The sequence below is a fragment of the Petaurus breviceps genome, unplaced genomic scaffold (assembly GCF_028583685.1).
Source record: "Petaurus breviceps papuanus isolate PSGF00001 unplaced genomic scaffold, PetGlider_PUasm1.0 37, whole genome shotgun sequence".
NCBI lineage: Eukaryota > Metazoa > Chordata > Mammalia > Diprotodontia > Petauridae > Petaurus > Petaurus breviceps.
In genome coordinates, this window is record NW_027186296.1 from 22,924,069 (window position 1) to 22,938,497 (window position 14,429).

At 35.4% G+C, this 14,429-nt stretch overlaps 1 protein-coding gene across 2 annotated transcripts in view; it reads right to left on the reverse strand.

Annotated features, from left to right (window-relative positions):
- WDR72 (WD repeat domain 72) overlaps positions 1 to 14,429 on the reverse strand; it is a 303,206-nt gene that overhangs the window by 184,951 nt on the left and 103,826 nt on the right. For both annotated transcript variants that reach the window (XM_069098090.1, XM_069098089.1), the window contains exon 15: positions 1,403 to 1,605. In XM_069098090.1, coding sequence (XP_068954191.1) covers positions 1,403 to 1,605 — 203 coding nt within the window. The remainder of the gene's footprint in view (positions 1 to 1,402; positions 1,606 to 14,429) is intronic.

Below are 14,429 nucleotides of genomic sequence, written 5' to 3' on the forward strand. Positions count from 1 at the left end.
AGAGATAGAAAAGATTGTAAAGGTCATCTGGTCCAATTCATTTTATAGATGAGAAAATTGAGGCCTACATAGCTTTAATGATTTGCCAAAGATCGGGAAGGTAATAAGTGACAGAAAAAGAATTGGAATCTAGATTTTCTCACTCAAAATACCATACCCTTTCTACTGAAACATGCAAGAATATTCCTCACTTAACACACTTACTAGCCATGTGACTTTGAGCAAGTCACTTAACCCCAATTGCCCTCCAAAAAAGCAAAAAAAAAAAAAAAAGAATTATTACTATTCTACCATATTGTTGAATATTGGAGAAACACATCACACCTATGGCAGAAAGAGTAAGGAGGCCAAAAATTCTAATTGACCTTCCTGCATTAAATGGTAACATCTTAGACTTAAGACTTATTTCTACTGTCCCAAAAGGATGTTTTGCTTATAAAATTTATTTAAAATACTAGAATGTTATCAAAAACAGACATAATATTAATACAATGGTACATATAATTTGTTTGTACAGTAAATTTCAGATTAATCAGTGGATGACTATATTCCTTGCTTGTCCATTTCCACTTGTTCAGGAAAAAGTAATTAAATTCAATAGTTGTTGCCATTTTCTTGTGAGACTTTTTGGAATTGGCTTGTTGTGGTGTTTGCTTCTTCTTTGTTTCTTTTGTTGATTATTATTTTGGAAGGTATGGAGCAAGGAAAGTTAAATAACTCCAGTAACCCTAGTTAACTTAACTGAGCTGCTAATTAACTCACTCTAGTGATAATTATTTAGAAGAGTAATCCTTATAGTCAAAACTTCTGCTTAGTAGCTTGACTACCCCCTATGTTGATATAAACAAATATTAGAAATGCATGTGTATGTATGTATATACATGTGGTTATGTATGTGTGTGTATATTGCTAAGATACAAAATTTAACCTATCAGTGCTGAACATACTGAAGAATAGAGATACATTTGATATCCCTTGGTCTATATTTTTCTTATAGTTTTTAAAGTTTCACATTTAAAAAATAAATACAAATGTTCCCTGCTAAGAGATGACAAAGGCCAAAGTGAAGAACTTAAAAGATTTATCCTCCCAACTAAGGAGTATTCAAATTGTCTGTTGCACAGAATTCACAATAAGTTAACTCAGTTATCAGAAAGAGAAAAAGAAAGCTTTATTTGTGAGAAAGTATATACTGTGTGCCATTGTCAAATATAGGAAGATAGCCCTCAATTGGTTATCCATAAGACTCTAGGCAGAAATGATGAGATGTAGGGCATGATCAAGTCTTTGAATTCTTCTGGAAATGTGTCAACATTTTAAATCAGTTATATTATTACTCTACATATTTTTTAACTTATGTTATTGACTGGCCTCGTGAAACAACAATCTGGCTTTGACTTACCTTCGGTGAAGTTTCGGCATGAGGAATAGAATAAGACAAGGTGCCAAGTTGGGAGGAACTGGAGAATCTGTAATCTGCATTTTTGTGCTTGTGTGTTTCTGAAGCAACTGCAAGTAATGGCTCAGGCTTAAAAAGCTGTGACTCTTCACAACAATTAAGAATCACCCTTGCTCTCTCTCCTGTTTCATGTCTTTCCAAAGTGCCTAGGAAATAGGGTCAGAAAAGAAAAGAGAACTATGTGAAAAAATTTCTATCAACTTCAAAGTCCGCAGCAGCTAGACGTTATAATGCTTCAAGTTAATGTGCTATTCTGATTGCTTACAAGATCAAATACAGGATGGGAAAATGTTTCTGAGTCTTTCAAAGCATCCTCTGACTAAAGCAGAAACAATGGTCTAGAAATGCCTGCCTTTCTCTACATACATCTTTACCCACTGAAATCAATGGGACATTCAATACTCTGGAACAATAAAACCTGGCACTTAGTATACAGTATGTGCATAATCAATAACAAACAATAATAGAATATTTTAGTGCTGCCCCCTAGTGTTCAAGTCACAAAAAAGCAGGGAACACACTGAACTTGCTCTTGTAAATGGTGTTTTATGTCTCTCTGGACTCATCAAACTTAGAACCTTTATTTCCAAGGACAGGTATGTTCAGTTTAAATGAGGAGCAGAAGTAAGTACATAAAGGCAATCACAACTTCCTTTTTTTCCCATTTTCTCTCCCTATGATTTAAAGAATTCATACTACTTTTTTTTATCTGAACAGAATTGTCCTAGTTGTTTTTGCCTTTGTGACTTGTGAGCAGAGAAGGAAAAAAATTAATATTTCCTTTATTCTTTTCTCTGTCCTTCTTCCAGAGTTAGTGTTCTTAACCTGGGGTCCAGGAACTTAAATATATACACATGCAAAGATATATACACGCATACATACATATACACATGTTTACATATATATGGAGATAAATATATAATATACACACATACTTATACATACATAATATATACATGCATATATAATATATAATACATGTACATGTAATACATATAATATATACACACAGATCTATCTATTTATCTATCTATATCTTTATAACCATTTCAACATAACAGTTTTCCTTTATCATCTCATTTATCTTATTTTATGCACTTAAAAATATTATTCTTAAGTGATCCATAGATTTTACTAGACTACCAAAGAGATTCATGACACATAAAAGGGCAAGAACTTTTACTCTAGAGACTTCACATGTTTATAAGTAAAAGAGCAGGGGCTTGATTGGAGTTTAAAAGGAACAAATGTAAAAATGGAATAAATCAACAAATGTCTCTTCTGTGGAAAGTAGCTCACAAACAGTTAAGTCTTTTTGTAAGATACAATGACATGCACTCAAGCAGATCTCAATAAATATGAATTAATGATGACTAGTATCCCAACAGCTATGGGTTCATTTGGATTATCTATGCCATGTTAAACATATAACTTATATCCTGCTGAGTAAAGACACCATCAATACAATTTAATCTTGTCCTCAAAAGAAAACTGTTTATTTCAGATTGTTCTTTTTAAACAAAATGAGAAAAATCTAGATAGAGGGTAAAGCATAAACAATGCTCACTGATAGTAAACTGTATTTCCTATAAAGATTTTTTTTGGTGGGGCAGAAATGTAAACCAGAGATTTCATTGGCATGTGGAACTTCCAATGTGGAAACTCTCTTCATCAATGTCGATGGTAGCTCTTTAACTGTCAAGTCTCAGGAGTTACTGAGGAGGAATGTGGAGTTAAGTGGCTTGTCCTTGTTTTTACAGCTAGCATCTGTCAGAAGCAAGTCTTGAACCTGAGTTTTTCTGAACCTAAGGGAAGTACTTTACCTTCCAAATCATAGCATTTAATAACACTTATTAAAAATTTCATGGGAGAGAAGGAATAGGCATTTATTTATTAAGTTACTACTATGTTCTAGGCACTGTGCCAAGTGCTTTACAAATATTATTTCATTCTAACCTCATAACAACCCTGAGAAGTGCTATCATAACACCCATTTTACAGTTGAGGAAACCGAGGCACATAGCAGTTTAGTGATTTGACCAGGATCACACAGCTAGGAAGTATCTAAAGTCATATTTGAACTCAGATACACAGCACAACTTAGCTGCCTCAGAACAGGACTATTTGGCTGTACATATCTGTATCTTTTGTAACCAGCATATCCAATAAAATTTCCCCCCCTTTTACTGTATCAACTTCCATGTGAAGAACACTTATTAAAATATTGGCATAGCATCAAAGAATCTCATAACATCTGCATTTTTTCATAATATTCCTTTCACCTTCAATTATGAAAAAAAATCCATATGACCTGGAAAACTAACAAAGAAAAGTTATTCTTCCAAGTATTTTTTTAAAGGAAACAATATTTTCCCTTATATTAGCCTGCTAACAAAATAGTCAAATTCTTTTCTTTAAAGGTAAAAAAATCTGTATTGACTAACCAAAGAAGAGACAGCAATAATCTTCATTCCCTAAAGATAACACTTTTAGAAAAAATAAAGGTGTGAAGACAAAAAAAGCCTCATATGATAACACATGGCTATTTTATTGCTGGGATATGAATTCTGTAAGATACTCTCACAGGCTTATAATGGTCCTCCAAAACATATTTTATTTATTTTTTTTTTGGAGGGTAATTGGAGTTAAGTGACTTGCCCAAAGTCATACAGCTAGTTTTTGTGTTAAGTGTCTGAGGCCAGATTTGAACTCAGGTACTCCTAACTCCAGGGCTGGTGGTCTTCTACTAACTGTGCCACCTAGCCACCCACCCCTCAAAACACATTTTATAAAAGGATTTCAAGAAAGTACTAATATCTTATTTTAATTACATACAGACCTGCTTTATATATAGGTCATGATTGTTTCCCAAATCTGACTGGTATAAACTTTAAACGTGACATCAAATCAGTGTTATTTTTCCTACACATAATTAAAATATGTACTGTATATTTACAAATACATATGTATTTATATACATACATATGTGTGTATGAGTTTATGTATATGTTTCCTTTGAAAGATATTTTATTTTAGTGATGCAATCTATATTTTCAGGTGGAAGCATGTGTGCATGCATATATTTATACACAACTGTTTTCATTTTACATAAGTTTATTCAGGTACATTGAACATATTGTTTTATAATATTGGTCATACCAATATTTAATGTGTCATTCTCCAGTAAACCCTTATAGCAATACAGCCATACACAATCTGGCTTTTATCTGCATCTCCAGATTTATTTTACATTACCCCTTGTCATATATTCCACCTTCGATCCAAATTGATCATGGTTCCCCTAAAACTATATTCTTTCTCTTGCCTCCTTTTGTGGGAAAAATCTCTTTGGAAATAATCTTGCATTTATTTCATGTATATCTTGCATTTGCTTATCTTTGCTCATGTTGTATCTTAAGGCAAGGATTGTTTCATTTTAGCCTTTGTATGCCCAGTGCCCAGCACAGTGCCAGAAACATAGTAAGCACTGATCAAATGTTTGTTAAACTAGGGCAGCTAGATGGTGCAGTGAATAGAGCACTAGCCCTGGAGTCAGAAGGATCTGAGATAAAATCTGACCTCAGACACTTAACACTTACTAGCCATGTGACCTTGGGCAAGTCACTTAACCCCAATTGCCCTGCCCTCCCCCCTACAAAAATTTTTTTTTCAATTTTAAAAATTTGTTAAATTGAATCACAATTAAGTATTGCAGAAGTAATAACACATTCAGTCTCCATAAGCCACTTTTGTGCCATAAAGTGACTCAGTAACAATGAAGCCGGATATTGTTCAGTCATTTTAGTCATGTCCCACTCTCCACCACTCCATTTAGGGGTTTCTTGGCAAAGATCCTGGAATGGTTTGTCATTTCCTTCTCCACTCACTTTACAGATGAGGAGACTAAGGCAAAGAGGCTTAAGTGACTTGCCCAGGGGTCACACAGCTAGTGAGTATCTGAGGTCAGATTTGAGCCTCCCTGACTCCAGTCTGGAACTCTATCCACTGGGCTACCAGCTGCTCATGGTGAATCATTATTAGTATGAACAAAACTTGGATTAACACACATTCCATTATTTAAAAGGGAAACACTTGTCTACCTGATTAGAAATAGTAATAGTAATACGAACATTTAAATAGCACTTTAAGATTTGCAAAGAGCTTTATAAATATCACATTTGATCTTCACAAGAACCTTGAGAGGTAGGTGCTATTATTATTATTCCCATTTGACAGATGAGGAAACAGAGGAAGCAAGAGGTAAAGTATTATAAACACAAATAAATATAATAGCAGTTGACATTCATATGGCACTTGTTAGTTTATACAGTACCTTTCTCTAAGCAGTCCTTTGTGATACATAAGTGACATAAGTGATTTATTATTATTATCCCCATTTTATGAATGAGGAAGATGAAGATAAGTGTCTTGCCCAGGGCCACATACACAGTCACTGGTAAAGCTGAAAAATGTATCCAAATCTCCTGACTCCATAACCAGGGAAGGAACATTTTTTAGTTGAATGACTTCAGGACTCAAAATCAAGAAAAATGGAATAAATTCTAACACCAACAGCAAGCTTTTTTAAAAATAATAGTAATTAACATGTATATAGTGTATAGTATTGCCAGGCACTAAGTGCTTTAAAATTATTATCAAACTTAATCTGAACTTCAAACAATTCTGAGATGTAGGTGCTATAAACTGGGCTCCGGCTTCCACCTTCTCCAATCCATGTAAATGGGCACTCTGAACAAACTTTGGAGCTGCAGAACCCACAAAATGACACAGAGAAGCTAACCTCCCGCTGAGGACAGCCCAGCAGGCCAGCAGGAATCAGCCAGTGCAGCACTCTGGGAGCTGAGCCCAGCCCCACCCCAAGGCTTTAGCCCCAGGGTGGGCCTGACTAGCCACCCCCCCCACCCCGGCCTGAGGGACTCCAGATCAGCAGCAGCTGTGGCCATTTCCAGATTTGTCAACACATAGATGCGAAGGACAAAGTGAGAGGTCAGTGCAGTCTGGACTTTGGGACCCAATAAGTGGGAGTGCATGGCTTTTGCCCCCGGGGCGAGAAGCCGCTGAGATGCCAGCAGAGCCAGCCAGCGCCATGTGGCAGCTTCAGCTCCTGGCTTGCAGACTGTGGGGGGACCAAGCACCAGTCTGAGGGGTAATCGCTCTTGCTTTAACTTGCTTGGATCTGGATTGCAGTTTAGGGTGGAGGTCCTATGGTGTGTGTCCAGGTCGCCAGAGTGTGTGGAGGCCTCAGAGAGGGCACCCATCTAATACCTCCGGCAGCTGAGAAAACCCCAGAGTTTGGGACAAAAGCTCCCCTTTCTGATGGCAGAGTCCTACTGTGGCAAAAAGCCCAGGGGTCAAGTGACTGAGGGGCGACATGACCAGGCAAAGGAAATTAAGCAAATAGAAGATTCCAACATTAGACTCCTATTTTGGGGACAAAAGGGAGCAAAGAATGGAACAGGAGGAAGACAGTGAAGTCAGAACTCCTGCACCAAAAGCTTCAAAGGAAAATATAAGCTGGTTACAGGCCATAGAGGACCTTAAGAAGCAGATAAGAGAAGTGGAGGAAAAATTGGGAAGAGAAATGTGAACAATGCAAGAAAACTATGAAATGAGAGTGAATAGCCTGACTAAAGAAAATAATGTCTTAAAAAACAGACTGACTCAAATGGCAAAGGAGGCTCAAAAAGGCAATGAGGAGAAGAATGCCTTAAAAAGTCGAATTTGCCTGATGGAAAAAGAATCTCAAAAGCTTAATGAGGAGAATTATTGCTTCAGAATTAGATTGGAGCAAATGAAAGCTAATGACTTTATGAGAAATCAAGATGCTGTTAAACAGATCCAAACAAATGAAAGAATAGAAGGCAATGTGAAATATCTCATGGGAAAAACCACTGACCTGGAAAATAGATCCAGGAGAGATAATTTACAAATTATTAGACTACCTGAAAGCCATGATCAAAGTAAGAGCCTAGAAATCTTCCTGCAGGAAGTTCTCAAAGAGAAAACTGGAAGGGTTAAGGAAGGGTTAAGGAAGACAAGGGTTAAATGACTTGCCCAGGGTCATGTAGCTAGTAAATGTCTGAAGCCAGATTTGAACTCAGATGTTCCTGACTCCAGGCCCATTGCTCTATCTACTGTGTCAGCTAGCTACCACTAGAAACAAGAACTCGAAGGGCTTTACATGCGCTAAGAGATGAGTTTCTTCTTTCTTCTAAAAGCAATATGGAGATGCCAAAGCTTCTTAAATATAAACTAAAAGAAAATTTTGGTGAAAGAGCTCCATTTTAATAATAAGCATTACTTGTGGATCTATAGACCCATACTATATATCTAGAGATAGAATGGACCTCTGTGGGCAGCTAGATGGCACAATGCTGGTCCTGGAGTCAGGAGGATTTATCTTCCTGAATTCAAATCTGGCCTCAGACACTAGCTGTGTAGCCCTGAGCAAGTCACTTAACATTGTTTGCCTCAGTGTACTCCTCTATAAAATGAGCTCGAGAAAAAAACAAACCACTCCAGTATATTTTCTAAGAAAACCTCAAAGAGGGTTACAAAGAGTCAGATACAGCTGAAAAACAAATGAGCAAGAAGAAGGGAACTCAAAAGCCGTCTAGTAAACTCCTTCATTTTAAAGATGAGAAACTGAAACTCAATGAATGAGTGACTTGACAGATTCTATGTTCTTTCCACTATACCAAGCTGGTACAATTAGTAAAATCACCAAAAAATTGGAATTTTATCAGTCACTGTTTTGCCACATGACACAATGACCAATAAGTAAATAAAAACAATTGAATTAAAAATAAATGCCAATCAATTGTATATGGCTAAACAAATTGCCCCAATGGAGCAGCTTTGTGGTTCTATGGATAGAGTGCTGGGCCTAGAACCAAGAAGATCTGAGTTAAAATAGGCCCTCAGACACTTACTAGCTATGTGACCCTGGACAAGTCACTTAACCCAGTTTGCCTCAGTTTCCTCATCTGTTAGAAAACATGAGTTGGGTGGGGCGGCCAGGTAGCGTGGAGAGTAGGAGAACCGGCTCAAGTGTTAAGAAGACCTGGAGATCGAACCCCGGCCTCAACAACCAAGCACCCAACCAAAAATAACTGGACAGTAAAACTTTAGAACATTTTATTAACCCCCTTTACTAAAAAAAAAAAAAAAAAGAAAACATGAGTTGGAGAGGAAATGGCAAACCACTCCTGCATCTTTATAAGAAAAGCCCAAATGGGATCACAAGGATCTGGACACAACTGAAATGTTTGAATGAAAACAAAAAACAAATTATAGGATACCAATAAAATGAAATACTATTGTATTGTGAGAAACAACAAATATGGGGTAATCGGAAAAACACATGAAGACCTGATGCAACTCTCAATAACGTGAATGAAACATTAACAATTAAATGTCAATCTTAGTCCCATGAGGACAGGTGATGAAATCCCTTTCCCTCCCCTATTACACTGGTGGGTAACTACAGGAGCAAAATATTGCATGTTTTCACATAAGGACACCATCAGTTGATTTTACTGAAACTGTACTTTGAACCAAATGCAGAAAAGCAGAAATAGTAAATGCATCCTTTTCAGATCCTAATACAATAAAAATCACATTCAATAATGGACAAAGGAAAGAGAGATTAAAAATTAATTGGAAATTGAATATAATCTAATCCTAAAAAGCAAGTGGGTCAAAGAACAAATCATAAAAGGAATTGATAATTTCATTAAAGGAAATGACAACAATGAGACAACATGCAAAAATTTATGGAATGCAGTCAAAGTGGGCTTTAGGGGAAATTTTAGATCTCTAATTCTTTACATCAGTAAAATAGAGAAAAAGCAGATCAATGAATTGGGTATACAACTAGAAAAAGAAAAAATTAAGAATCCCTAATTAAACACCAAATTGGAAATCCTGAAAATCAAAGAAAAAATTAATAAAACTGAAAGTTAAAAAAATTACTAATAAACAAAACTAGAGGTTGACTTTATGAAAAAAAAACAATAAAATAGATTAAACCATTGCTTAATTTGATTTTAAAAAAAGAAAAGGAGAAAACTAAATTGCTAGTACAAAAAATGAAAGTGATGAATTCACCACTGATGAAGAGGAAATTAAGACAATTGCTAGGGGCGATTTTGCCCAATTTTATGCCAATAAATTTAACAATCTAAATGAAATGGATGAACAGCTACAGAATTATAAATTACCCAGATTAACAGAAGAAGAAATTAAAAACTTAAAAAAACACAATCTTAGAAAAAGAAATTGAACAAGCCATTAATGAACTTCCTAAGAAAAAAATCCCCAGGATCAGATGAATTCACAAGCTAATTATACCAAATTTTTAAAGAACAATTAATACCAATATTATATAAACTATTTGGAAAAATAGGCGGAGTCCTACAAAATTCCTTTTATGACACAAATATGGTGCTGATACCCAAACCAAGAAGAGCCAAAACAGAGAAAGACATTTAGAGACCAATTTCCCTAATAAATATTGATGCAAAAAAAAATTTAAATAAAATACTAGCAAAGAGATTACAGAAATATATCACAAGGATCATACACTATGACATGGTAGGATTTATATACCAAGAATGCAGGTCTGGTTCAATATTAGGAAAACTATCAGCATAATTGACCATATCAATAATACCAACAGAAATCATATGATTATCTCAGCAGATGCCAAAATGCCTTTACAAAATAAAGTACCTATTCCTATTGAAAGCACTAGTGAGCATAGGAATAAATGGAGTTACCTTAAAATGATAAAACCATCAGTAAGCATTATCTGTAATGGAGATAAGCTAGAAGTGTTCCCAATACAATCAGGGATGAAGCTAAGATGCATATTATCACCTCTTTCTTTTCGATATTGTACTAGAAATGTTAGCTGTACCAATAAGAGAAGAAAAGAAAACTAAAGGAATTAGAATAGGCAATGAGGAAACAAAACTATCACTCTTAGCAGATAATATGTTATACTTAGAAAATCCTAGAGCATCAACTGAAAAACTACTTAAAATAATTAACAACAGCAAATTTGCAGGATACAAAGTAAACCCACATAAATCATCAGCATTTCTATATATTATTAACAAAGATCAGCAACAAGAGATAGAAAGAGAAACTCTATTTAAAATAATTGGAGACAATATAAAACACTTGGGAATCTATCTGCCAAGAGAAACCCAAGAACTGGATGAATACAACTTTAAAACACTTTTCACACAAATAAAGTCAGATTTAAACAATTAGAAAAATATAAATTGCTTATGAGTAGGCTGAGCCAATATAACAAAAATGACAATTCTACCTAAATTAATCTAGTCATTTAGTGCCATGCAAATCAAACTATCAAAAAATATTTCATAGAGCTAGAAAAAATTATAACAAAATTCATCTGGAAGAACAAAAGTTCACAGATGTCAGTGGATTCAATGGTAAAAAACAAACAAACAAACAAACAAAAAACAAAAACCATGAAAGAAAGTGGTCTAGCTGTAACAGATCTCAAACTGTATTATAAAGTGGTAATTAACAAAACAATCTGATACTGGCTAAGAAATAGAGTGGTAGATCAGTGGAATAGATTAGGTACAAATTTCACTATAGTAAATGACCACAATAATCTAATATATGATGAACCCAAAGATACTTTTGGAACAAAAACTTATCATTTGAAAAACTGCTGGGAAAACTGGAAAACAGTATGGCAGAAACTAGGTATAGACCAACATCTTATACAGTATACCAAGATAAGATCAAAATGGGTTTATACATAAAGGGTGATACCATAAGAAAATTCAGAAAATATGGAATAGCTTATCCATCAAATAAGGGAAGAATTTAGGACCAAAGAATATAAAGAGAATTATAAAATGCAAGTTGGATAATTTTGACTATATAAAATTAAAGAGTTTTTACACAAACAAAATCAAAGCAACCAAAAGTATAGGGAAAGCAGAAAACTGGGGGAAAATTTTTAATAAAAGGTATATTATATATATAATAATAATAATAAATAAAGGCCTCATTTCTCAAAAATATAAAGAATCGAGTCAAACTTATAAAGATACAAGTCATTCCCCAATTGATAAGTGGTCAGAGGATATGAATAGGCAGTTTGTAGACAAAGAAATCAAAGCTATCTATAGTCATATAAACTGTACATTACTCTTGATCAGAGAAATGCAAATAAAAACAACTCTAAGGTACCACCTCACACCTATCAGAGTAGATAATATGACAAAAAGAGAAAATGTTGGATGTTGGAGGGGATGTAGGAAAACTGGGACACTGATATACTGTTGGTGGAGTTGTAAAATGATCCAATCATTCTAGAGAGCAATTTGGAACTATGCCCAAAGAGCTATAATACTGTACATACCCTTTGATCCAGCAATATCACTTCTAGATCTATATCCCAAAGACATATTTAAAAAAGGGAAAGTACTTACTTGTACAAAAATATTTACAGCAACTCTTTTTGTGGTGGCTAAGAGTTGGAAATCAAAGGGATGTCCATGAACTGGGTAATGACTAAACAAACTGTGGTATATGATTGTAATGGAATATCATAGTACTATATGAATGACAAGCAGGATGCTTTCAGAAAAACCTGGAAAGACTTAAATGAACTGATGCTTAGTGAAGTGAACAGAACCAGGAGAATGTTGTACACAGTAATAACAATACTATTCAATGAAAAATTGTGAATGACTTAGCAATTCACAGCAATAGAATGATCCAAAACAATCCCACAAGACTGATGAAGCATATGGTACTATCTGCCTCCAGAGAAATGATATTGTGTGAATACAGACAACTGTGCTATTTCTCACTTTCTTTCTTTTTTTCTTTTATTCAAGTCTTCTTGTACAAAATGTCTAATATGGAAATGTTTTACATAATTGCACATGTATAACCTACATCTGATTACTTACCATCTTAGGGTACGGGAGGGTGTGTGGGGGGAGGGGAGGGGGAAGGAGTAGAATTTGGAACTCAAAACTTTAAAATGTTAAAAAAAAAGATACCAAAAAAAATTCTTTAAAAGTGATGCTCTTTTGGGAGATAAGCCCTATGACAAATAGTTGTATGATGGAACAAAAGGTTCTAAATGTCCCATAGCCAAAATTGTTCAATAGCCACAGGCTGTTGTAAAGACCCAAAGACAGGGTAACTGTTAGGAGGTTTTTATGAACACTGACCATAAGTAAGGGGAAAGAATCTACTGTATGTGATATATTTCCTGTTAGCTTATGTCTGTATACCTTTATTCCACAGATACCTGAATAGGCAGCCACTGGTAAACCAAGACTATGGCCACTGGCAATTACAAAATAACAGAAACTAAAGTGTATTATATTATCACCTACCCACCCCATCTTATTTTCCTCCCTACTATGAACTCATAGGATGAGTTCAAAAGTCCCATACACACAGACAATATTCCATTGTTCATAATAAGCATAGCTAGTATTTCTATAGAACTTTAAAATTTGCAAAGCACTTGATATGTTAGTTAATTTGGTCCTCACAACAACCTTGAGTTAGGTGTTATTATTTCCCCCATCTTACAAGAGAAGTAGCTGAGATTAAGATATTAAGTGACTTGTCCAGGGTCACATAGCTAGTGAGTATCTGAGCTAGGTTTTGAGCATCCACTGTGCCATCTAGTTTATGTTGTCTCATTATTTAATTCAATCTATAAATGATGATGAAAGAAGAAAACCTGTAATTTCTGGACTTGTAAAAGCTAAATATTATAGGAAGTTATAACATCCATTTTCCACTCCCCCCCCAAAAAAGTAGAGTTTTAGGAAAAGGAAATAAAACCTCACCAAATCAATACTTCTATTGCATAAATTGTAGAGATACTTTACAACAAAGACTTGACATCTCCAGTCATTGCTTATTTTGTTTTATTATAGTTTTTTTTTATCCTAAGGGGGAATGCAGGCTTAAGAGGTTCAGTTTCCTGAGTTAGTATTTCCACTGAAGAAAAGAAAGGATGACAAAGAAAGAGAGAAAGGAACCTTAGGGACCAAGGCTACGCATAAAATGCCTCAAGGATAAACTGAAACGTAGCCTGGAGCAACTAACCTTGCTCCAGCCAGCAGGGAATGAATTGGAGCAGGAAGCCAGCAGGGAAGTCATCTCTGTTTGAAGCAAAATGATGTACTTCCCACAAAGCCTGAGCAGAGAAGCACAAGCAGCATTAGGCCCTCTCTTGTGAGCTCCAGTCCTGGAACTCTAACTTGCCTACAGGGCATTTCCACTTGAAAACCATGTTTGTAAGTCAAAGTAAAACATGGTATCTGCCCTTACTCCCCCATCAGACCTGGACGTCTAGACACCAGAGTGGCATAATAAAGATGCTGGATTTGGAGGCAAAGTGCCTGTGTTCTACTTCTGGTTCTGTTTCTTAATAGCCATGTTGTTTTGGACAAATCAATTAACCTTTCTGATGCAGCTTCGTTACCTGTAAAATGGGAGGAGGAGGGGGTAAAAGGAGAGGTTGGCCTAGACTGCTAAAGTTCATTTCTGGCTCTAATGAATCTACCATCTTGCCCTCACCAAGGGGATTTAATCCCTTTAGAATAGGAACAAAGAGCTGTACTGATTTATGGATGAGAATGAAAGCTCACTTAGACCATTTTATGCAGGGTCCAAACACCACTTCATATCCCATCTAGAAAATCCTTGGAACATCAAGGCTTGTCTAGTACTGGCCACTTGCCATTCCTCTGTTATTTATACATATATGTGTATGCATACATATACATGTGTGTATGTGTACACAGACATATACACATATAAACATATTTACATTACCTTTTAGGTAGAACACTGACAGGTAAGGATGTGATACTCTATGTGGAGAAAGGGAAAGAAGGAAAAAGAGAGAGAGAGAGACAGAGAG